Below are 26,587 nucleotides of genomic sequence, written 5' to 3' on the forward strand. Positions count from 1 at the left end.
TCAGGAATCTCAATACATTTGCATGAGGAGCATCATCAAGATTAAAAATTAGATTAAAAAAACGTTATAGGCCCCCACAGTGTAATACTATGGCTGGCACCACCAAGGTACTTTATGCAAAAAGGTGTACCAACACTGCAGCTTCCTTATATTTATGAGAAAATGTATACACAATATAGAGCCTATGCACTTATTTATATTTAAGTATATCAAATATAGCCTATAATGTGTGATGTAGAAAATAACATCTGAAAAAAGGCAATTTTAATTACTCTTTGAAGTAAAAGCAACACACAGAAGTAGACCAATGTACATGGACATGTAAAATACACACATATATATATTATACCCGACAAAATATAGTTATAGTCACACCAAAAAAAAGACGATCGCTATTATATAGTGGAACCTTACATATATTTTGTGTCTGTCATTGATGCTTTTTATTTATTTTAAAATGATTCTGCTGTTAACTGTGGGATTATAACAAGTTAGAAACAGACATTTATAAATAATATATGTCAAACAAAATAAATGTAAAACTGTCTTCTTGTTCCTAGGCTACTTCATCCTATTAATGAGGCTTATGTTTATGCCCTTAGCCAGGATCCTCTCGTCTCTGCGCGAGAGAACAGCGCGAGAGCAAAGGGGCAGGAGGTGGGAGGGGCCGATGTTGGAGAGAGTGCCGAGTTTAGCACTTTGCAACATGATCCGCGCGCACCACGGAGAGGCCGGGCTCTGCGGTCCTGCTGCGTCCTGCCACCACATGGAGACACTGGATAGAGCCATCGGGGAATGACAAAAGAAAGAAGGTGGACCATCTACAACTACATCTACATCTGGCGGCCGGCTATATGAACCTGCTCAGCATCAGCAGCGACGGACAAAGCGAAACACAGAGATGAGGGTGACGGGAAGTCCTGCTGCTGCCCATTGCGGTCTGCGTCAAACCCCTCGCTCCTCCAGAAGATAATGCCATCGGTGCCTCTGGAAGGACTTTCTGGGCTTCGTAGGCCTATTGCCTTGCTGCAGTGGTCCATGTCACTTTGGATAAAAGCGTCAGCTAAATGACATGTAATGTCAGTAGCTCGGGATAAACATCCAGCAGGGACAGTGATGGCCACCCCGTCTCCAGCCTCGCAGTCACTCTCAGCATCTGCATTGTAAGGAGAAACTCGTCCTGCGGGAGTGGGCTAGTGAAGCAATATGCACAGATAAAAAACGACATATTTTCTTTTTTGCATACAAAAACAGATAGAGCCATATTTGGATTAACGGGTGCTGTTGTGGTTTGCCAACATGAACTCTCTGTATTACTCCGGCTGTCCGCCCGGGCCGGTCTGCAACGTCCCGTCCGGGTCGGGCGCGGTGACCAGCGCCCTGCGAAACGACCTGGGCTCCAACATCCATGTGCTGAAAACTCTCAACCTGCGGTTCCGCTGCTTCCTTGCCAAAGTCCACGAACTGGAGAGGCGAAACAAACTGCTGGAGAGCCAGCTGCATCAAGCTCTGCTGAAATCGCAGTACCGACACCTGTACGCCCGTGAAGTGGCCGTGCAGACGGACGGTCCCAATTCGCGATTGCCCGGAACCATCTGGAGTTTCACCCACGTCCGGAGGCACGGGAAGCGCTTTGAGACCCTGCGCGGGCCCGGGGTGTCGTGGTCGCTTCCGGATGGAGTCGGGGTCCAAATAGACACCATTACCCCGGAGCTGAGGGCTCTGTATAACGTGTTGGCCAAAGTCAAGCGGGAGAGGGACGAGTATAGGAGAAAGTGAGTACAGGTTGATGTTAAACTAGTGTGCATGTGTTGATACTTCTTTCACAAAGCTGGTGTTTATGCCATTCTTTATGCCTGGATACAGCCTAATTTACTTGAACCGATCATTGGCAGGGGAGTAGCAAGGCTTTAAAGGTCCTGAAAGAATGTTGCTGTGGGCCCCCTATTCATTTATTATCGGCCCTTATTACCACTGCCCTCAGAGTAGCTTCACAAAAATAAGAAGGAAAGTACAAATTGCAAGGTGGACAGATGTAACAGTTTAGAAGGACGAGACGTTGCTCTAATGTGGTGCTACAATAAATCAAGACATATAATCAATATTGCTCTTCAAGATATAGGCTTGTTAAAAAAAAGAGTTACATTGTTCACATTGGAGCTGAAAAGATAAGTCGACTGACTAAAGAAAACTAATCAGCAACGAGACTGATAATCAATGTGTTAATGTTTTTTTCAAGTCTTTTTTTTTTAAACAAAAAAAGTTCTCCAATGTGATGATTCACTGGTTTTAACTGTTTGAGTATCTTTGGATGATGGACTGTTGGTTGGACAGAACAGGAGAAATCTCCTTGGGCTGAAGGAAGCTGTGATGGGCTTTTTTCACATATTGTAACATTGTCGAGACCAAATAAGTAATCATATGTTAATTAGGTTGCAGAGTGGATCAACAAAGATATCTGAGTTGGTTGAGAGATTTAAGCTGCTTTTATCTACCTATATTTCTCAGTGTCACTTTTCGCTTCCCGAGTGGGTGTGGTGCTCCAATGTCACCAGACACTCATCTTACAGTATAGTAGGCAGATGACACACATCACAGTGATGGAGTTACACTTGAGGTCGTATTTCACATGAAGGATGTCAGAGCTGAGCTCAGCATTTCACAAAGAGGTTTATTGTGAATTGAACTGCTCCTGTTTCTCACAGTCTTCGGAGGAAATGCCTTTGCATGGCTCGGTCTCCACCAATTGTTTTTCTTTCGACACATTAATTGTGTTTACTTGAGGACTTACTGCCCCGGCTGACCCACGTCACTGCTGGCCTGCTGGGCTCGCTACTGGGGGAGACATGCCAAGCAACCGCCTGCCTCTGTCTGCTGCCATGATTCAAGCCGAAAGGCATTTTAACGGGCCTCTGTCTGGCCGGCGAGGTCGGCGATGATGAAGGCCTACAGTACTTCCCTGTGAATGCACTGACTCAGTGACACAGAATGTGTGTGCTCTCCCTCTCCCCTGAACTGGATATCCTGTCCAGTCATTCACTGTAACGCTAGCATATCCTTTTTAGTGCATTTCTGCTTTAGAAGATGGATGGCAGCGACTGGGACGTCAGCCAAATAAAAAAACTGCTGCTGCTGAAATCCAACATTTTGGATCTCCTTTGGAAAATATGGGAGCAGCTGACTTTCTAAGTCATTGAAACAGCCGTCTCAGTTGCTTTATAATTTAACTTTCACGGAACAAAATACAAAAAGTTCCAGCACTTTGCGCATTCACTCATGCAACCTATATTATGCCTCCAAATAGTGGCTGTTGAGTTGTTGGTAGACTTGTTTTTATACACATTTTTACATTAGCATAGGTATTTGGGTGATAAGTGTGTTTACATTTATATTGACACTCACATACTGAAGGGTCAAACATGTTCTTTATGTTCACTCCACGTCCTGAGAAGTGAGGAACCAGAAACATATTTAGCCTCTTTTTACTGCCCAGTAATCATGATAATCAATCTCTTTCCTTTCCGCTCACGTTCCCTCTCTGAGCCTGATCATTACATCATTGCTGAGCTCACCTCCCGGTTGTTTTCTCTCCGACTCCCAGTCTAAATCCTCTTTACTACAGTCACATTTCAGCATTCAATCGCCGAGCTCTGTCCCGCCATGCCTTTTCTTTTCTCTACTCTTTGTGTTCGGCCATTCCTTCGGCCATCACCCCCCCCCCCCCAACCCCCCCTCTACAGCCCCTCCACCCCTCTGCTCCCCTCTACGCTCATACAGACTGCTTTGTAAGGCGTCCTCCATCCCGACGGAGCCCCCTGTGCTCCCACTCTGCCCCAATGATTTATTAAAGCTCTATGAGTGTGGAGACACACAAGGAGATGCGTGGCCAGCGGGTCCATATCGTGTCACAATGTACTCGGTTGTTTACGTTCTGTCATTTTACAGTACGTCTCTTTCTGATCGAGAGACATATCTGAGGCTGAGGAAAAACGGTGTGATTTTTCTTTTTTTTAAGTATTCACTTCAGAGGCTGCTTGAAAAAGCCCAAATACAACAGAAAAAGAGGAAGAATATAAACTGTAAATTTGAAATAACAAGAGTAAGGATGAAAAAGGGTTTCTTAAGATGAAACTCATGATATGAATAGCTTGAAAGAAAGAAAATACAATATTGCAGACCTTCAATATAAACAAGCATCAAAGCAACATACTAGTGTCATTTAAGAAAGCACCAAGAATTATTTTGTGAATCAAATTGTATTAAATGATATCCTCAGACAAATGTTACAAAATCTTATTTGAGTACTTTTTTCAGAACTTTTATTTATGGTGTTTTTTTGCAACTTGTAAAAATGTTACAACACATTTGCAGATTCAGATTTAATTCTATCATCACAAAATAGTTGAAAGGTTAAAAATGCTATTGTTTCCTCTTCATATGTTTCCACATCTGTCCACAGGTAATAGCAGTAAATCTGAGCAGAAAGGTTCCTCTCTCCAAAAAACTTTATTGACCCTAATAATATGTTCATATCGCATACTCTCCATTATACAACATCTTTTTGGTAGATACCAGTCTTGTTCTTTCACAGCTACACTGGATGTATTTGTGGAAACATGAAAAGTTCTTTAAACGATTTAGTGCACATTCTTAACTTATTTATCACACACATCTACAGCCCCTCTCTCTGTTCATCACACACACACATATGGCACATACACAAACACTTGTCCCAGCATAAATCCGACACCCAACTTATATGAGTTTCCACTCAGTACCACAGTGTTGGGCTGTGGGGTCACATACCCCTCTCACTGACAAACGACCGAGCAGAGGAAAATGGGTACGGTCGATGCCAGTGTCCTCCTCCACACTGTTTTTATCCCTCTGTTTTGCATCGCTGTGAAATGTATCACATGGGGGTTACCGAGTCTCTGCCACTTGCCACTAGCATGCGATTTTGCAGGATATGGCGGACATATTTGACAGTCAACAACAAATATGTTAAGTAGAATAGGAACTGTGTTCTGCCTGTGAAAGCTTCCTCTCTGTCGCCAAGTAGGCAAAGTGCATATTGGTTTAGTATTTACATGGCATACTGACATACGGACATATTGCAGCTTTATCTATTATTGCACAGACTACAGTTATACTGTACTTGTGCTAATATGCTAATACATTTTTAAAGAGCTCTATGGATTAAGATACAGGTAATTATGAGCACAGATCATAGGATACTATTGACTAGTTGACTTGCATTTCTGGGGAATAGAGATGCTGTGGGAGGCAGCTATGGAGATGATGGTTGATTGGACAAAAGGAAAGCGATGCAGAGAGCAGGGGGATTTACATTATTATACCATTTTTAAGGTGCAATGCAGTGTTTCAGACAAACAGTAGTGCTCTAAGACAGATCAGTTACACGCTCTGCCTCAGTTGAGACTTGAAGCAGAGATCAGTGCTGTGGCCTCTTCTAATTGGTTGTTTATTCCATCTGTGAATGGAGGCCAACGGACTGACCTGGTAGATCCCAATGTGGGCAACACAGGACGGACCGAGAAAAGTCTCTGGGCATCTTGGGCATGTTCTTCCTGCATGAATAATTCACGTGCAGCTGAATTTAGCTGTGTGTGGATCAATACAATGAGGATTCACCGAAGATGCTTGTCTGAGGCTTTGATCTTTCATTCTGTGATTAATAGATGGGAAAGGCAGAGCTCAGCATCTCTTTTGAACATAGGTCTTAGAGTTGTTCGTACTAAATAAGTGACTAATTACAGGGTGAGGGTAGACTTTGATTCCAAAGCTGAAGGCTGCATTGTGTTTCAAATATATCATATTTCCCAAGAGCTACCGTGCTGCACTGATGAGCTCATCAGCCTGTCTCTGTCTGTCTGCTGCTGACCTGCCTGCAAATAATCCAGACTGCCTATTCAGGAGCAGGATTTTCTTTAAGCCGTCACATACAGAGGCTCCAGGCTTCAGACAGCCCTACACCATATACTGGCACGCAGCCGCCTCACTGAACTGGGCCTCTCGGTGTGGGAGACTCTCTGCTGCTGAGATACAGACAGACAGAGAGAGAAAGAGAGAGAGAGAGAGAAAGAGAGCACTAAAAAAACCATTGAGCTCCAGATTAGAGCCTATATTGTTTCTCTCTTGCTCCCTCTTCCTGTCTGTGTGGTGTGGTTTGCTGAAGCTCACAACATGCCTTTGCAGGCTCTAGTATCGTAGTTCATCTTTGTTATTTCGACAAAGAATTAGTTTGTAGATAGCGTCATCATTACAAACCTGTATTGTTGCAAGTGGAAACATGTAAGGATATATATATATTATTCCTCTGTACGATAGACCACCACTGTTTCCAAGAACGTCAAGCAGACACACTGTTTTTTCACTATGATGAACATCAGCACTGAATTTATTATGGAGTGAATCACACACTCACTGCTGCTGTAAAGAGCCGCGGTTACCAACGTGGAGGTCAACAAGGGTCAAGGAGTGGCAAGATCAATCTGAATCGTCCTGAGGTGATTAATGGGTTAGGAGAAAAAAATAAACATCACATTTCTGCAACACAAAATGCACATTATTTCTCGCTTTCCTCAAATCTTTTTTCTGATGAAATAATGAATGAAAGTGTGAGTGTGGTTTGGCAATGAAACTATTAAAAAGGCTGAGGTCAAATGCACAGTGGTTCTTAAATGGAAGTATGTGTACCCCTGTGTGAAGGCACTCCAGGGGGTATGTGAGATTTGAAAAACACATATTTAAAATTAGTATCTGTAAAAAAATCCTTTAAAAATAGTTATTTAAGAAATATTCAATAAAATATAAGTTTAAGTTCATACATTGAATTGTATATATTCTATATTAAATCGGACATCTTTTTTTCCTCCAAAAATGCTTTGCGCTAGTTAAGGAGTACTTGACTGAAAACAAATTTCACTGGGAATTGATCACTGAAACCAAATGTGTATTAATCCACAGCTGAAAATATTCCCCAACAAATGCACTAATGACCTCTTTTTGAATTTGCTAAAAAAGTACTGTGCGCTGCTTCTTTAGTGAATTATTTGGGTTATTTTCATTTTAAATATATACATTTTGTATATGTTTTTAAGAATTTACACCTTTCAGAAAACCAGAAGCTCCGGGTGATCCCGTGATGGTATCGTGTGTTTCCTTTTTCTTTGTGTCTTTGTTCCCCATGGTCTTGTGTCTGGAGCTGCTGTGCAGCTGTGGTTGATTATGCATGGGTATCGATACAGCTGAGAGCAGTGGCGCGTTGCCATATTTAAAAGTGCAGGAATGCACCTGTCTTTTGTCAGCACTGACTGCGTAGGGGAGTGTACTGGAGGTTTGGTTGGAGGCTTGGAAAAGCGCTGCTACGCCTTGCTGTAGTTACGGCCTGAGGCAAAGCAGGAGACGTACAGTTTGATAAGTCAAGTAAATCCCACTGCTAAATCGATAATCGTCAGACCTAATCCTTCTTTACACCTTATAATTTAACCATTCCGTTCAGACCGGTTCCGTCTCAATAGATTATGTTCCTTTTCTTAAGGCCCAGATGTGCTGACACAGCCTGCTGACTTAATAAGCATTGTTTTTCAGAAGCTCATTCCAGAGGAAACACTGTTCTGCCCGGCACCGTAAACACACACACACACATATATATATATATATATATATATGTCCTACATGTGCCAGATGGAGAGATTGCGTGCCAGTGTCTTGACATGGTCTTAAATCTACCTCGGTGTTCTTGTGTGCTACCACACGGTAGATCAGATGTGTCTCTCCTCGGAGCTCCTTGGAAATCTTAATGTATTGTTTCAACCTCCTGTGCTATAATGATTAATGATCTTTTTAAACACAGACTAACAGGTTGTAAATGTGTTATGCTACTGAGAGGTTTGTTTTTTGGGTTGCTAGCTAGGTTAGCTTATTTAAATAAATAAAAAATTGTAAGCTGAGAGACGTATCATTCCCATTTCTCTCCCTAGTACCTCGTTACTGCTCCAATAGTCATGACATCATCCTTACAGCTGACAGTTTGCAGTCACATTAAACTCAACATGAAACAATTATGAATTTGATGGGGACGTGAATTACCTGTTGGTGTGAAGGTGTTTGTGTCTAAAAGTTGTGCAGTTAAGCTTGCTTAATGCGAAAGACACAGCACATCTTTAGCAGATTGCAGCATTCTATTATAGATTTTTTACAATTTTTTACAATTTTCCAAAGTGCAAGTGCCATTTTCATATATCTTGTTTTGTCACATTTGAGTGGCCGGTCCATGAAAATCTGCTGGCTCAAAACAATTAATTGCCAACATGACGATGTGGTTGGATGGCTGTGGTTCTGGAGAAAAGTGTCTTGCATGGAAGCCCACTGCTTAGTGCTGTGAGTGTGTATGAATGTTTGATGAGGGCCACATCGTAGAGCCTGGGATAAAGACACGATATACAGTCTATTTACCGAAAACAAAAAAACTATTCACTCCAAACATGCGGGGGATCTTCTGAAACTGGATTTGGCTTCCAGGCCGGTAGTTTCATTGAAACTTATTTATTTTGAATAGAGCGGTTGCCGTTTTATAGTCTCTGCTGGTGTTCATCCTACAGGTGTGTGTACCCAGAGGCACAAAAGACATTTGACTAGTGGGGATGTCTCATGGCTCCATTATGTCTTACATAATTTGACTGGACACACCCTGACTGAGTATTTGTTTGCCAGAAGTGAACATCTTTATCTTTTCTTCTTTAATGTCACTCCCCGTGCAGCTCCACCCTGACATGGCCCGGGCATGCCGGTCGTTGTTTGCAGTCTTTTCCTTGTGCACCTACAAGGACTTTCACAAATCCATGTCATTATTTGTTAACTACAACAACCAATTTAAAGCCCCACGAATTAAGAGGGCTCTTAGGTGAAGTGTGATGTCTTCAGTGTGTATGTGCAGTTACATGTCTTATACTTGTACTGTACATTGAGTCAACAGACAGGGGTTCAGACCTATTATGATGGCAATAAAGTGTGGAATGCAATGATTAAAATCAGTGGGAAAAAACAACAACTGATCAACAGCGCAGTGGTGTGCTTTGTCGGATGTGGGGTGGGGTCAGTTTGCAGTCATGACTGCAAGGAAAACTGATTTTCCGTCGCACCGCTTTGTCACCACCCCACCCGCAACCACCACAGACGCATTTATAATCAATGGATGAATTCCCGTTCCTACTTGTAAATATAGTTTTTCGTTGCGAGAAAACAAAGCAAAGAAATATTATCAATAATTAATTGAGTCACAGATTTGTTATAAAAACTCACTTTCCTGGAGTCCTTCTTAGTTAGACAGAAACCCTTTCAGACAGAAAGCCTTTTGACCTTTTCTACCAGCAAACACATTTACCTGTCATCGATTAGAAACCGTAACAAAGCATTACCCGTGGCTTGGTTTCACAGCCAGGCAACACCTTTGCACATTTGTACACATACTTATCACTTATTATTGCCATTATAAACACTTACATAATTATCCTTGTTTTTCAGGTTGAACTTTTGAAGCTAGTGATGACTACATGTGAACATAACAAGAATGGACAGTTAAACTTCCATCAACATCCCTCAGGCCAAAAAAAAGAGGGCTAGGACTAGGGTTGGGTACCGAAACCCGGTGCCAATATGGTACCGGTTCCAATACAACCGGTATTACCCGGACCGAAACGCAACGCACATTTCGGTGCTTCTTTCCGGTGCCTGAGCCGATTAAAATAGAAAAAAACTATTGTTGTGAACTTCTCTGGTGACTCCGCCCTGTCAGCAGGTTACGATAGCCTATCATTTAACTTTGACAGCGGAGGCTGCGCCATGTGCAGTGTTGCCAGGTCCGCGGTTTTCCCGCGGAATTGGGCTACTTTTGAAGTGTTGCCGCGGGTTGAAGTGTTGCCGCTGGTTCTAGACCTATTTTGCATGCAAATTACATGAATATCTTGAAATAAAAATCCATATTTTAAATGAAATAATTTATTTATACCCAAATCCTACCAAACTGACTCCAGATCAGCACGTACACGCCGACACATCCGCGCAGTGCCTTCGATCTCCGCGACCTTGTCCGTCACCATGGAAACATTGTCACGTGACATCTAAGCACTTTGGTGCTAGTGACGTCACGGAGCCCCGAACCAGAGTCTGTAAGTAGAAGTGATTTCCAGCAAAGCAGCAGGGATTTGTGAATCTCACAGGAGCGGTGGGTGATAGGCGATTCAGAATCGCCTACACGGGAGGAGCGATTCATAGGCGAGTCTGATTATGAATCGCCGACCTCCCCAACGGGGTGGGACGGTTTGGCGAGAATCACCTTGTGTGATTACTCCTACACCCCATCCCGGGGTGGGTTTGGTTCTGTGGGATTCACAAATGGGGCCCTTTTAACCCCTTAGTTTAGTTTAGTTTAGTTTATTTTAGTTTAGTTTATTTTAGTTTAGTTTATTTCGATCAGCAAAATATACAACAATCAGAATTCAACAAAAGAAGAAAGTGGCTGACCGAAAAGGTCGAGGCTGAAGCTATCTAGCTTATAAGTGCCCTAACCTATGATTTCTCAAAAAAACTTATTTCAAAGAATCATATATATATATATATATTAGTGCTGTGAAAAATAACGCGTTAACGCGTTATGATTAAATTACAGGATTAATTAGTTAATTTTTTAAACGCATTTAACGCATGTGCAGAATGAGCTTCCAATACGTCTGTTGTTGGTCGTCTCTACAGCAGCATGTCATTCTGTCTCTACGTGTCGCGTTAACACTACTCCGATCTCCGTCTCGCGCGCGCCGCAGAGCTCCGGTGCCGCGCCTGACGAAAGAAAGTCACTTGCGCCTCCCCTGCCCCCCCATCATGAAGGAGTTATGCTTAGGACACCAACATGGTTAGCAGCGGTACTGGACATGGACTTTAAAAGCAGTGTATATGGTTTGGCACGGGCATATTTTGAGTTCTGATATTGGGCTGGTTTTGGGCTGGTTTGTCACACAGACCTGGCAACCCTGGCCGTGTGTGACTACGTGAGCCCGTGTCGAGCACACCAGCGTCAGGCTGGGCGCGATGGGGAGACCGTCACCGGTCCCCCTGAACACGTGGAGACCGATTATGACGAGCAGCCTGAACTTAGATTAGTACCGTAACGTTGACTGCAAGTCTTGCATTCATAAAAGTAGGCCAAGAAATAATAAACTAGCCATTATAACCATGCTTAAGCTAGCGCTAGCTCGTAGCTAGCACGAGCTACGAGCGTGACAGTCTGCTAGCAGATGTGTTGATGTCCAGCGGTCCCGGCTGTATACCCGGTGTTACCGGGAATATAATGACGGAGGAATAAAGACCGTGGGGCGTCACTTTGTTTCAGTGGAACTCTCGCTGTCAGAAGCAAAACTTTATTTGTCACGTGTCATCTTCAGTACCTCTGATTGGTTGTTCTCTTTGCCCATCAAAACAGTGACAGGATTAACCCGATAAGGTCTGCACATGACAATACATATCACATCATATAATGGAGAACATATATTGTGTATGTTAACAGTCTGATATCCGTTGTGTGTCAGTGCTCCATGATAACGGCTTCTACAAGGAATATGGCCAAAGAGGTTTTTAATGTCCTCATTGTGCATTAAAAAAAAAAAAGTATCGGTTCAGGCACCGTTTAGGCACCGGTATCGTTTTAAAAGTACCGGTTTAGCACCGGTATCGGAAAAAACCCAAACGATACCCATCCCTAGCTAGGACAGGCTTTGGGACTTAATTTGATCGTGCAGGTGTACAGAGAAAACAAGTCAAGCTCACACCCTAACGTTGGAAAGAATCAGTGTAGCAATAGTTTGGGGCCAGGTAAAGACGGAGGATTAGACATGCTACAACATTAGCGGTTCATAATTTTCCATCAGTCCATAAGTGTGAGGGAGTATCCGCTGATGTTGCTCCAAACCCTCCATCGAGATGGATGCTGTGATCAGTGTAAAACGAGTTAGCCATAGTCTCACCTTGTTCCAAAGCACGTCAGAAACATGATTTGTGTCCGGACTGTATTTATTTTTCGTAGTAGTGTCTTGTTGTGTTGCAGATAATAATAATCATTGTAGTTGTAGATAGTCCATGTTTAGTTTAGGCTGTCTGAACTTGCATCTCAGAGCTTCTGCAGTGTAGAAACATTGTTCTATCTGGCAAGGATTTACAGTAGTTTACATACGATATGATGTTTTACTCTTTTAATGATGCATGAAGATACCCTGATACAAATGAAGCTTGTAGAAACTTCACACACAAACACACTGCACACAAACACACTGCTGGTGCAATACCTTTAATTGAGAGACAGAAGTCAGGTTTAGGACAGAGATCATTCATCAGACTTGCAGATTAGATTTCCCAATGCATACAACCTCTCATCCTCTGTGCTCATGCTATTTTGTCCGATCTGCATAGCAACTAATAATGCTGCTGGGAAATGTACCAGTTTGCCAAAAATTAATTAAATGCTGCTCTTCAATTGGCCTAAAAACATTACACATACTCATTAAAATAATTGCAATAATAAAATAAATGTAATTAATTGTCAATTAAAGTTATGAGATGAAAACAACTTCCAAGTGCTCTGTAGTAATAATTAGCAGTTGATGTAATAATGCTAATTAATGTAATACAGTAACTTTGTATTACCATCTGCTTACATTAAAAACAGAAGGCAACACATATATATATATATATATATATTTATTCCAGACTCATGGATCCATAAAACAACAAACACAAATACAACTAGAATGGGCACTCGGTAGAGGAATATATATAAGATATCACAAGATTTTTGAATTATGAACATTTTGGCATTACCATGCCATTTGACAAAAATATCGTGCTATGGTAAAAAAGATGTTGACCTTTCCATGACCTTGCTGACCTTTGACCCGATTGATCCCAAAATCTAATCAAATTTGGATAATAACCAATCATCCCACCAAATTTCATGTGATTCAAAAAGATGTTGACCTTTCCATGACCTTGACCTTGACCTTTGACCCGATTGATCCCACAATCTAATCAACTGGTCCCCGGATAATAAACAATCATCCCACCAAATGTCATGTGATTCAAGAAGATTTGACCTGTTCATGACCTTTGACCTTGACCTTTGACCCGATCAATCCCACAATCTAATCAACTGGTCCCCGGATAATAAACAATCATCCCACCAAATTTCATGTGATTCGGTGCAATACTTTTTGAGTTCTGCGAAAGATTTTGACCTGTTCATGACCTTTGACCTTGACCTTTGACCCGATCGATCCCAAAATCTAATTAACTGGTCCCCGGATAATAAACAATCATCCCACCAAATTGCATGCGATTCGGTTCAATACTTTTTGAGTTTTGCGAATAACACGCATACAAATAAATAAATAAATAAATACACGGCGATCAAAACATAACCTTCCGGCATTTTCAATGCGAAGGTAACAACAATATATAAAATACAATACGAGGACACCGGTCCAGCCATTGCAGCCAAAAAAATCACTCGGGATTAAAAAACATACAAACATTTGTTCCATTGCTTCCAGAAACAAGACGAATACCTGGTATCACTCAGTGCTGGGTCAGCCAAGGCTTTTATAACGACATTCTCTAAGACACTTAGTCGACGTTTAAATTTATACATAAAATTCCTCAAAACAGCATGAAAAGTGGGAACATTCCGGCTCACAAACATCTGACTTGCGCTTGTCCATCTCGGAAGCTTGAGCAGGATTCTGAAGGCATCATTGAAATATATAATATATATATATAAAATCAATGCAAATTGAATAAATACATGCATACACACGTACCTTGCACATATGACCTTTATCTAATTTAAAGCACATTCCCTGTATTGCATTCCACATAAAAAATATTGAACAGCATATCTAGCAGTTGTTACATTTCTTTTCCCATTTTAATAACTCGATTCATTCAGTGGAAACACACATGCAGCTTCAGGACAGTTTTGTTGAACATGTTTATTAGCATGGATAACCATGTGTTCACACACCAGACGCCCTAATATGATGAGACTTACTGCACTGATGAGTTGATTTTATTGCTGGTAAATCAAAAAGGAAATGACGTTGTTGAGGTCGTTGTGCACACAAGACAAACAGGACACAATCCAACATGCTCTGCACAAAAATAAGTCATACTAAAAGTACACAATTATATATTAAAAAATGCATGCATATGTGCCAGCAGTTTGTCATTCACAAGTTGAATGACCTTGAAGAATATTTTTCCCAGAGTTGATTCAAAGCGTGTGTGTTTCCTCCCTGAAGGAACTGTCTCGTCATGAAGGGAGGATACTCTGTGAGAGATGTCTCGAACAACTTTCAAGGCCTTTCGTTTTCTGTAGGATAAAGAGAGATGGGAGGAAATGTCCACTTATCTCGTTCTCACTGTCGTCACATTTCACAACCAGAACGTCTAAAGTTAATCTTTAACCGTCCTGGTTTATTGTGGAAAGACAGATTCTTAGGGAGAGGAATGCGTCATGAATGATAGTTCCCTTCATTTCAGCCCCGTTCCAGTATGTCGTAACTGGGAATTTTTGTTTTAATAGCCAATTCTTTGACCAAACTTAAAATATACTGTAACTATTGCATCGATTGTCATAAAACTCAGTACACCCATTCACCTATCTCATTTCACCTAGTTGTGTCATCATTAAGTCACAATTTGTATTTGTCGAATTCTTTGTTAGGACAAGAAACACAGTTGCTGAACTAATGAAATTCAACTTAACTTTGTGTTTAGTGCCAATTAACACATGTGAGCAGGCTAACAGGCTAAAGTAAGCTGGTAAACATGAACAGGCCAGCCTTATCAACAGGGACATGTTAGCATGCTGACATTAGCATTTAGCTCAAAGCACAGCATTGTGTATGTTACACAGCAGTAACATGCAAATGCTTCAATGTAATCATGATACATTAAGTCATTGGGGAAAAAAGAATATTCTCACCTATAACATTTTGTATCCATTCAGAATATGTAAATATATCTGTAATGCTTTTGTAAACCATGACGTTACAGATCATTTAAAATCTCTCCTCTAATAAGATTTAGAGGAATCAATCGACCAATCGCAAAATAGTGTCCCCTATGTTAGCTACTCTCTCAATTTACTCGCTCCCAAAGGGCCGGGGATAATGGTGGCTTGGGATCGTCTCTGTGGTCACTTAGCAACAGCGACATTCCTCTCGTTCGGCCTGGTGGTGTCTGTGTCCTATCTGGTTTGGCAGGGCTATATTTAAGACATGGCCGTGCCCATAGAACATAAGGAAGCATCCGTCAGTGAGCGATGATCCCTGTGCACAGTTTAAAGAGCCAGGGATTCATATGCATTCACTTCCGATGGCTTGGTTTCCATGGACACAAGATGGATTGAGAAGATGGGGTGATAGAATACAAATGTACGGGAGCGTTTGTGTGTGCGTGTGTGTGTGTGTGTGTGTGTGTGTGTGTGTATTGTCGATGGATGAGGTCAGGGAGAGAGGTTGAGCATAGAAAGGACATAGGACATAAGCTTTGACATTGGTGCATTGTCTCGTCAGCAGAGACCCTCGGGCACCCGGACGGTGGGCTCCTGAGCCCCCGATACATTTCACATTGCTGCACCATTAGCATGCTACATATATGACTCTGTGTCGTCTAGGGAGGCTGTAGCTCACAGAGCATCATGACATTCAATCGATGATCTACTAGAGTCACACCTCCCCCTTTTCTCTCTCTCAGGGGCGGCTTACTATTTCACATCTCTGTGCGACATATACTTCTTCCCATCACGCTCCTCCTATCCGCCCTAGATTATAGGAAGAATCTGTCCTGAACGTAACATATGGCCCCGGCTTGTCCGCCGTATAATTGCAAATAGATGGTGGGGGGATGCTGGTGTCATGGACATTATATCCGCACCTATGGGGATCCATGGGAGGAATCACGTGCTTCTGGACTTTCAGATGTGATTGGTCAAAGCTGTCCGAGGCATCGTTACATAAGGGCAGCTGAATGGGTGTTTGTCCTGCATGTAGCCATGATGTATTGATCCTTTAATCTGTTATCATATAACACTTCCTGTTTCACTATTGCCTGCCCTCGTGAGAATGAATTGTAATGGCCCTATTCAAATCTCTTCATAGTGTTTGGACTTAGAGTCTACAGGGCTCGCTTCAGAAAAGTCACATTACGATTAGTGAATAAAAGGTTTTTGGAGTTTATAATTTGATGTCCGGTGATTGAGAATTTTCCCTGAGTGAATCTCACTCTCCAGCACATCACATAGTTTAAACAGGGTGTTGTCTGACTTAAACTTTAGTTTGCAAGGAGCTATGGAGACTTTGTGGAATATTACACAACCACACCTCAGAGTTTTCCCTGTGCTCCTTTTGGTATGCACTGCACATTCCATGCTCCTTTCGTATTTACTGCCTTTAGCTCTACAAATGTTGGGAATTTGCACTGCAGATAAAACCTTTGATTGTGAAAATAATAACGAATTTGATAGTCACCTCAAAGACATTATTTTTTTATTTTCAGTTCTAGAAGAGATAAATCAGCCTTTTAGATCAAATCACTATGGGGGCCATAAGAATATGGCGTTAGAAATTATCAAGCGAAGGAACATTAGAGTTACAGATTTGTATGTGCGCATGCGGTGTCCTCCCGCTCAGTAATGAGAAAACATCAAGGCGGCTTGCGTGCAAACTCCCAGACATAACACACAAGGCAGGGAGTGTTGGTTGGCAGGCGCTGCACTTGTATGTTGAAACGGACAACAATGAGAACTTGTTTAACGTGAGACATGTTGTCCTGCAGTGATGCACTGCAGTATCTCCCTAAATCGCCATTGTTCATAAATCACAGAGTTGAAATGGGAATTGTTGATTCATTTAATTTGAACAATTCTATTAATTCTAATTCTACCACTGAAAAACTGGGTGTCTGGGACAACACTTCCATGAGAAATCACAAACGGCGCACATCGTTTGTTCCTCTGGGAGATGAGATCCAGCTCACACCCAGCAGTAGTTAATCATACATTCCTGGTTTGAGAAATACTGGTTTAAGAATTTTATTTTAGAGTACCTTCAAAGTTCAAAGTTATCTTTATTGTATATTTTCCCATATTGAACATACATAAAATCAAAAATATGTTTGTCTCTTTTTGTCCGACATAAAGTGAAATAATAGTAATAAAGTGAGAAAGTAATAAATACATTTCAAACAGTTAATAGTTAACAAAAACAAATAACATTTAGACAACATACATTGACAGATTAAGATTCTTCGTCTGTACAGTAGCAGCAGTCGGACAGAGTATCTTTATGTAGCTTTTGAGAAAATACTTCAATTGTGGCTTTGCTTAAAATCTATTTTTGTTTATTTTTGTCCCATTAAATTTATTGCAGCTATTTAAATAGGCTTTGCAGGATACACTACCACATCTTTAATAACACCGCACAGTTAGCAAGATTATAGAGGATGCTTCTGGTGGTAAAAGAGAGGAGTTCACACAGGCTCCAACCCTCCCGCTGTCTTTGTCCTTGTCCTTGTAAGGAGACTCCGGGTGTGTTCATTTGACCGAGTCACGCCAAAGGTTCAGGAAAACCACAAACACAGTGATGGCAGACAGGCCTCATAGAATACTTTTGCCATGTGGTTGTGTCACTTTTGTTTGGATGAGCCCTTTGTATCTGGATGCTTGAAAACCGTCCCTGGTTTTCCTTTAGACTTTTATGGAGCGCTGAATTGTAGCTGCTCCCAATAATATGGAAACGGTTGCTGCTCAGTTCTGTCAATCAGTGCGTTTACATGATGGTATAATTTGAATCTTGCTTTAGTCGGACTATGCTGTCTTTTGGGGGATCTGCTATTATCCCAATATACATGGCAGTGAGTAATTCGAATCATTGGCCGAAAGCATGTCATATCCGATACGATAGGTGGCGCTGTTTTCATTACAACTCGTGGTGATAAAGCCATTTCCGCTTGACCTCTTCACCACCACCAACAACAACCAACAACAACAACATCAACATTTCGAGAAAGATGGCGAACAGAGAGCAAGGTTAAGCATAAATTCTGTCTGTTCTTCGGTCCAGAAATGTGTGGTGGCTCTTGTGTTCTCCATAGCGTTGTTTGTTTGTTTTCTGCCGGCCAGGCTCCCGACAGTGACAACTTATCGTCTCTTTCGACTTCCGGGTCACGACATGGGAGGGAGGGAGGAGGGCGGCGGGATCTCAAGCATGTGCAAAGACGCAAAGTCCAGTTCCTAATCCAATTCACCGTTACATGCCGCGATAGTCGAATTATCAACCGGATCGGATCGAGTTATCCAGGGGTGTTAACCGGATCGTAGTCGGACCGCACATAGTCGAACAAAGGTGTTTACATGAAACGAATAATTCGATTTCAGTCCGACTAAGCCAGTTATTCGAATGCATGTAAACACGGTCATTGACTCCATTACCCTTGATAGACGACATAAATACATTGTGGACACAGGGAGGCTTTCCCACCATCAGTAGGCCGATGTAATCTTGTTGTCCAGTTATCAGCCTGCTGTATTGAAGGAAAGGACCGGGTAGTTTCTTCAGGAAGTGACAACACAAGTGATGCAGATGTTACGACAGACCGATTTGTGTCTGCGGAGGATGTGATGCAGTTGTGAACCCCAACAACCTGAGCCGGAGTCCTGCGGCAGACAGGCGGTGTGTTGTGGCCACAGTAAAGCCGCTCTGCCAGCATTTTTAGAACAAGGCTTCAATCCCAGTGCGAGCCGGCCCGCCCTGCCAAGGAATACTTCTCCCTAATTAGACGGCACATTCAGTGGGTCCTGAATGGAAACCAGGCCGTGTGCTGTTGAAGTGAATATCTAGTGACGCATTTTGTGATACTGAAGTGACCCCTGGCTGTGTTTGTGTTCCTCAATGGTAGAGATGACAGTGATTTCCCAGAATGCATTAGTGGTCATCAGATTTCAGCTTTCTCCCTCACAGCAAACATATATGGTCAGGCATGCGCTTCTTACAGTACTGAACAAAATGTCCCACAAACACAAACACACACACACAGATACACATAAACAAACACACACTCACATAGAACACCCTTCTCGTTCTATCCTCCACTGTCGTTGTCCATGTGGCGCACAGTGGCTCACATTGTGTGTCTGACATTGTGCGGTTAATTCATAATCCTGATGGAGTTCCTTATCCATTCTCAAACTCTCTTTTGGGAAGCGTCCGTGACTCAGCATGCCTTCTGTCTCGTATCCAAGTGAACAGGATGATTGTGTATTAGGAGGAGCACGCTGAACTGACTGATGCAGTGCGGTCTGTGCCTTTGCGTGCAGTACGCTGCGTACCGCAAGGCAAATAAAGAGGCTCCTCATTTAGTTTTGACATAGCTGCCATGGCCCAGAGGAGTGATATGAACTGTCAGGAGAGAAGGGAAAGAGGACTGTGTTGCTAATAATAGCCTAGGGGTCTGGCACTTTCATTTTAGGCATGCTAGCTCTCTGGCTGTGGGCTTGGTTTGCTGGTTGCCGGTTGGTCGGTTCACCACTGTCCTCCAGACTGAAATATCTCAACTATTGGATTGGTTGCCGCCATGACATTTGGTTCACACATTCGTGTGTCCCCTCATGAATGTGTGAAGCAAATGTCACACGTTCACTTTTGTTATCCCTTGACATTCATGCTCAGCATGGGTGCTAAAACATTAAACTGATATGGTGAACATAGTACACATTAATAAACCTCCGCAGCATTTTAGCGTTGTCATTGTGACATTAGATTAGCTCAAAGCACTGCTGTGCTAAAATACAGCCTCAAAGAGTAGCAAGTATGGCTGTAGACTCGAGTCGTGGGTCATCTTATTGGTTGCAAATTGATTAAACCAAGAGTGTGAGCTGCTTGTTGTAATGTGACGTACTGTTTCTGACCAAATGGTAACTATGATGTGCTGCATATCAATCAATGTACCTGACACTCAGAAAATATTTAAATTACTCTGAATGGCTTTGCACAAGGATCGGTAGACATACACTCAATCTGTGATACTTCACAGATAGAGTGATCACATCCATCACGCCATCACATCTCTGTCAATGGCGTGACTAAAGATTAATTTTAGAATTTGCCTTTAATTGTCATCTTATAACTCACTCCTGAGAATTCATGCGGAAAGAAGCCGTCAGCAGAGATACTCCACCCTTTTTTTGTGTGTGTTAAACCTCTACTGTCACTTAAACTATTATCATTCATGAGCAATGTTGTGTTTGGTGAAGGATGCAACTCCATTCTCTTCATAGTTTTCTTTGAGGCAGTGGGATTATAAAGATGACTGCACAAAGAAGGAAGAAGACAAAAGATGGAAAATAGGGGGGAAAGTGGGTGTGAACCCACACTGTCAAGGGCATTTTGTAATCAGACCCGGGAGTATTATCCCCACAAAAGTGCCATTTACCTGTCTAGTGGCTCTCGAGGGACCGGGCCCAGCAGTAACTGACCCACCTCTTTGCTCTGTGTTGCAGATGGGAGGAGGAGCTGTCCAAGCGAGAGCAGCTGGAGTCTACGGTGCAATCCATGCAGCAGGTTGGGAAACATAAAGAATAGAGTACAATCCACTGACACGCACAGCTGTTTGAAGTCTTGCCAAAGCCCATTTACCACATGGAGCACAAATACGATCGAAGGATAAAGAGTATGCGTACATACATTTTCTATACTGCAACTATAGCACGAGAATATCCATTTCTGTACAGCTGTGTTCTTCTTGGTGATGTATTATGTGGGCACTCAGCAGATCTTGACGAGAAGCAGCAGGAGGATATGTGTCGGGTTAGAAAAACGATATTACAAACCCATCAGGAGGAGTCTGTTGGCCTAGATATAGATATACACATCCACATATCACCAGCAGTCGACCATTATGTTTCTGACAGTATCAGGAGATAGATGTAGAGGCCAAATCAATTTAGAGTGTCACACCTTGAGGCTGTATCTCAAAACATACACACACACCCAGCTGATGCGAGTTCTTCGTCTGGTCGGCATCTTTCCGTCTGTTTTTGTAAAAATCAATCAGTGACAGTGTTTGTCTTTGATTATGGGTCAGCAAAACCCCAGGTAGAGAGGTGGAGTGCCATCCCATGGGGGCTTTAACCTTTTAGAGCACAAAGCCAGTGTGTATGGGGGAGCTGGAAATGTGTTCAGAGATAGGGAATTCAGTGCAAACAGACATTTATTGTTCAGGGCTCAGAGCCAAAGGACTGTTACCATGTGCGGATAAATAGTAGCACTCCTCGAATGACAGAGTAGAGTTAGTCAACCATTTAGTCTTTTTACACAACAGTCTTTAAACCGCTAAGCACGTGTTTACAAGTGAAATTGGATAGCCACATATTTGGTAGGATTTTATTTTGCAAGCTCCCTAAAGAAAAGCAAGTTAAAAAAAACGTTACAGAGGTCGGACAGAGCACGGCAAGCTGCTTCCTCCTGTTCCAACATTATGCTAAACTATTTCATATTTTAGGTTTCATGTTTACTGTAGGCTTGGAATTTGCTATTGCTATTACTGTATTATGCTAACTCTCCACAACCAAGAGGAAATGCTTATTTTCTAAAATGTTCCGTGGTATTCTCAAGTCCCTTATTCACCAAAACCTCTGTATGCGACCTTCTTATGTTCAGTTAACCAAATGCAAGGATTCTACATGGTTCCCTCCCCTTAGATACCAAACTCCATCAGTATCACTAAATGCTTTCAAGGTTCATATTTGCTTTATCTCAATTAAGTAAATATAAAAAGGAACGGAAACTATGACCTCTGGGTACTGGCCATGAAAAGTTAAACATTAACCAATATGAACATGGAACAGTATAAAGGCTGTATTTGATTCATAGGGCTTTATCGAAATGCAAGTCTTTTATCTACCTGAATGCCTGCTATAAATGTTTTATAGAAAGACTTATAGAGTTATTAAATTATATTTGAAAGTGCATTGTGGTTAAGAGTAGTCTTTTCGTTTACATGTCATGTGTCGTATTGTAATTCCTTCACCGTGGCGTCCTCTCAGAGCGCCGAGGAGTCGAGCGAGGTCCAGGATGAGCTGAGCGAGAAGGTGGACAGACTGAAGGCTGAACTGGTGGTCTTCAAGAGTCTGATGAGTGATGTAAGTATTTGTTCAGTGACATGTCTGACAGAGCTTTCACACCACATGTGCTTCATTACCTCCCATACTCAAAGCAATCATGTGAAGTGACAGCAGTGTTTGAAGGATGTACATTAGTGTGTTCCTGCACATTGCTAAGTCATTCAAAGGCTATTCATACAGGTCTAGATAACAACACTAAACACACTCCCTTCCTGCCTTCCTTATTTGAGGAGAACAAATAATCCCGGAAAACCTCCAAGACAAGCATTCATTGAGAAAAGCCCAAGTAGCAGCTGTATATCAATAGCACTTCCTGTCCTGTAGCTGTGTATTGTTCTCTGGCAGGTCTGCTCAAGACTGATATACAGTTATAATATACTGCAGCGGGCCCAGTTACAGCTTGTGCTTGCTCAGGGATGAAACAAGTCGGATGTTGTTGTTTTCTTTAGGAAAGCTTTGTTGTTTATCATGCTTATCTTATGCTTGGGAATCTGACCATTGTAGAGTTTTCATATTACTTTCTGTGCTTGAATTGACCCCTGCTGTGTGAATCCAGAGGCGGGTGAGTGACGTAGAAGAAGTGGCTCTCTTAGGTTAGACATGTTGTGTTATGTGCTCTAGTTGTCGTGACCTTCTTCTCATTGCTCCTATTATTGTCAAAACGTTCACTTTAGCCGGAACAACCAAATATCCGTCTCCTATTTATGTGATGTTATTGTCACTAGTGTGCTGGCCAAGATAGGCAGTGAATTACAGATTGCACAATATATCTCACAAGAGCAGAATTGAACAAAATGGCCATAATAAAGTTCTGAACAAAATTTAAAAATCACAATTAAAATAACACAATTAAAATAACAAAATTGCATCACAAACAGTAACATAAATCTTAAAAGAGGTAAATATGATGAGAACAGTACATATTGAAAGAAATATATTTATACAACACCCATTAATGGAAGTCAAAGTCACCATTCAAGTGCAAAAGATCACCTGGCTTGGAGATGATTTTGACCAACACTGAGTTAGTTGACTCATGGTGACGAAATGTACTTAGGAGAACTTAAGTGGACTGCCATGAACTGCTCATCAGCTGATGGCAATCTACTTAAGTTCTTCACCTGCCACAGTGAATCAGCATCAGGTACTGTATGTGTCCCCGTGTTAGAAGGACTTCTAAAAACCCTCCTTACCCATGCAGAAAATGTCTGACCTGGACACTAAGATCCAGGAGAAAGCCTGGCGGGTGGACATGGACATCTGCCGGCGGATCGACATCACGGCCAAACTGTGCGATGTGGCTCAGCAACGCAACTCAGAGGACATGTCAAAGATGTTCACCATCGGTCCGGCTTGGTCTCTCCCAGAGAAGGTGTGTACCTGTATTGCCGTTTCACTGTTGGACAGTAATCAAAGAAAAAATATGAGTTCTTCTGTGAAAGAAACAGTCAGCACTATCTCAATGAAATGAGAGCTGCCAGTGGCTGAATGAGAGTGGAGACGGCTTCATGTACTCAGTGACCCACCGAGAAGGGGCAGGAATGCATTCCTTCATGTTTGCAAACACACAAACAAACATATGAACACACAGAATACTTACAGTAGGAGCTCTTACATATGCACACACACACAGACGCACGCGTACACACACACACACACACACACCCACACAAAAGTGAAATGCTGAAGTGTTAACTCTTCCTGCACACAAGGTTATCACATTGAGCCGACAGTGTAGATCCCCTGGTTGGTGACTTCTCTTGTGTTACGTGTTGTTATGCAGTAAGTCCATGCTTTCAATGCTACTTCTTATGTTTATAGTATTTATAAAGGTGGTAGGAAGTATCTAATATTTGCTGATCAAACCGTTTTCTTCCACAGCACATATTTATTATGATACACTATGTTTTTGATAAACCGTATAAAGGTTTTCTCTGGATCCACAAGCAGCAGGTTTATATCATGGTGTGTGTGTGTTTGTGTGTGTGTTTCGCAGGGCGCCATGGCCTGCTGCAGGAGAAAAGAGCGGAAAGTTGTGTCCGATGAGGACAGTTCGGAGATGGATGCCGAGCCCAGCCCCACAGAGGACGTCCCCGGTTCACTCAACATCACGGACGAGATGAAACGCATGCTCAACCAGCTGTAAGCGGCTTCAAGAGTCACACACGTATCAGAATATGGTTCTCTCTGCTTTGAGTGAGCCTAAATATGATCTAATATACCAATCGAGATGTTTGATGTAATTAAACTGTGTAGTCCTTCATCTCCCTCTAGTGCTGATATGAAAGTATTGCAACTAACACACAGTACACCTTCAACACTAAGCAGATATGGTGCTCTCTATTGGTTTTTACTGTCACAGTTATTGGTGATTTTGGAATAGCCTATTTAATAATCCCTCCCCCCTGAAATAGTTTTCAGTGACTGGTCTTGTTTTCCATAAACTCTTCGTTCCATCCGTTTGTCTTCTTCATAAGTGCATCTTCCTCTTTGTTTGTGACCTTTGCTGAATCTGGCGCTCTGTTATACGTGTTCTTCCTCTCCTCTCCTCCTCCTCCTCCTCCTCTCTTTCTCTCCCATTCCTTTCCATCCCCTGTCCTTGTCCCTATGCAGACATTGCTCAGATAACTCCTTTGTTGCCAGGCACGAGACGTTTGAAATTGACGACGACTGCGACAGTCTGACGTGGGAGGAAAACGAGGAGAGTCTGTTGCTGTGGGAGGACTTCGCCAACTACAACTTACCGTGCGCCCTCACCGCCGCCTGCCCCTCCACCGATGATAGCGGTGGAGCCACTGACCCAGTGAGTCCTGTCTGCATTCATGGTCCTTTTAGCAAAGTATATGTTTTTTAAACTCTCTTAACCCTTGTGTTGCCTTAGGGTCATTTTGACCCGAATCAATATTACACCCTCCCCCCGTTAGGATTAATTTGACCCCATTCAATGTTTAATGTCGGTGTTCTTTCGGTAGTCAACAAACAAACATAAAGTGCCTCACACTTAAACTTGGAAAACAATATTAATTCTAATAATTTTCGGGAGGTTTTAATTGCTGGCGTCAAATTGAACCCAAAGGGTAAAATATGTTAGTAAATATAAAGGTAACAGGAGGGTGAAACATTGAATCGGGTCAAAATGACCCAAAGGCGGGGGGAGGGTGTAATATTGATTCGGGTCAAAATGACCCTAAGGCAACACAAGGGTTAAACAATGTACTTATGAATGAGACTTCTGTCTGTGCTCTCTAAGGACTCCCAGGATGGAAGTCTTGGCAGCCTCATTGACGAAACAGAGTCACGATTTAAGACCAGAGAGCAGGATTACCAGGAGACCATCGGCCAGATCGAGGTAGACGTGCAAGCTCAAAACCAGATTAAAGAAACCAAAAACATAAACGATAAGAAGCATTAGCCGTGATTGATGGACCCCTTTCTCCCACAATGCTATGCACAATGGTAATGGACGAAGTACACACAGTCGGTGATGATAAGACAGCTCTAAAGAAATATTTGAAAACATTTGGGAAAACTTTTTGATGACCATTTGTTCATTAAGTTTATTGGCAGTTTGATTAACATTCAACATATTGTAGTTTTGGTAAAGTAGGTTGATATTTGTGTACACTAACTGTTAAAACAAGTTCTACATACTGCGTAACATGTGTATGGACTATGGATTTGGGATAAAGCGGTCCAGGGAATAATCCATATTTTCATAATGTTTTTCTAAACATGTTGAACTAATTCCACTGTGTTATATTTCTTATATTATTTTAAGATATTAGGGTGTTTCAGGGGAGTGTGCATTTTAAATGTGAATAAAGCCACTGAGGGCCCGGCTCCTCCTCTCCACAAGTCATGTTGGCCCATTCTCTTCCACCCTCACTCTGTGTAATCCATTTCCTTTCTCCTAGGATGAATTGGCCACAGCAAAGAGCGACATGAACCGGCATCTGCACGAGTACATGGATATGTGCAGCATGAAAAGAGGCCTGGACGTGCAGATGGAGACGTGTCGGCGGATGATCAAAGGCGGCAGGAACTCTCCCTCCGTCAGCTCTGTGGCCAGCAGCGACTCAGGGAACACAGACGAGATCCAGGACGAGATCCTGGACAAGGACGCAGAGGCTGAGGGTCCCGTTAGTTGATGGCCGCACAGCCGTCCGTAGTCCCACCTCTTCCCAAACGCCCCTCGTCCTCACAGGTAGAGATGGAGCCACCTACATCTGGGCCTGTTTGACCTGTTTAAGTTCTGATGGTCATGCTCACTGTTGCAGGACCTGAACTGGTGCTTTTATACTATTTTGTTAGGAAGTGGTGGTGGTGGTGGTGGTGGTG

The 26,587-nt window shown here is 42.4% G+C and overlaps 1 protein-coding gene across 1 annotated transcript; it reads left to right on the top strand.

Moving 5' to 3' along the window:
* Nucleotides 1–503: 503 nt before the first annotated feature.
* On the top strand, nucleotides 504–26,580 carry iffo2b (intermediate filament family orphan 2b). The gene is made up of 8 exons (XM_056438486.1): nucleotides 504–1,775; nucleotides 20,627–20,687; nucleotides 22,172–22,267; nucleotides 23,451–23,621; nucleotides 24,246–24,391; nucleotides 24,893–25,052; nucleotides 25,500–25,598; nucleotides 26,164–26,580. Exons 1-8 carry the CDS (start codon nucleotides 1,300–1,302, stop codon nucleotides 26,395–26,397), a joined length of 1,443 nt encoding a protein of 480 aa, XP_056294461.1. The 5' UTR covers nucleotides 504–1,299; the 3' UTR covers nucleotides 26,398–26,580.
* The last annotated feature ends 7 nt before the right edge of the window (nucleotides 26,581–26,587 follow it).

Source organism: Pseudoliparis swirei, chromosome 18 (genome assembly GCF_029220125.1).
Source record: "Pseudoliparis swirei isolate HS2019 ecotype Mariana Trench chromosome 18, NWPU_hadal_v1, whole genome shotgun sequence".
Taxonomy (NCBI): domain Eukaryota; kingdom Metazoa; phylum Chordata; class Actinopteri; order Perciformes; family Liparidae; genus Pseudoliparis; species Pseudoliparis swirei.

What these genes read in the sequence shown, in the direction of transcription:
- iffo2b (XM_056438486.1), top strand. Translation starts at nt 1,300, where the DNA reads ATGAACTCTCTGTATTACTCCGGCTGTCCGCCCGGGCCGGTCTGCAAC. An exon ending in CTTGGTCTCTCCCAGAGAAG is followed by an intron (nt 23,622 to 24,245) that starts GTGTGTACCTGT and finishes TGTGTTTCGCAG; the next exon opens with GGCGCCATGGCCTGCTGCAG. An exon ending in GCGGTGGAGCCACTGACCCA is followed by an intron (nt 25,053 to 25,499) that starts GTGAGTCCTGTC and finishes GTGCTCTCTAAG; the next exon opens with GACTCCCAGGATGGAAGTCT.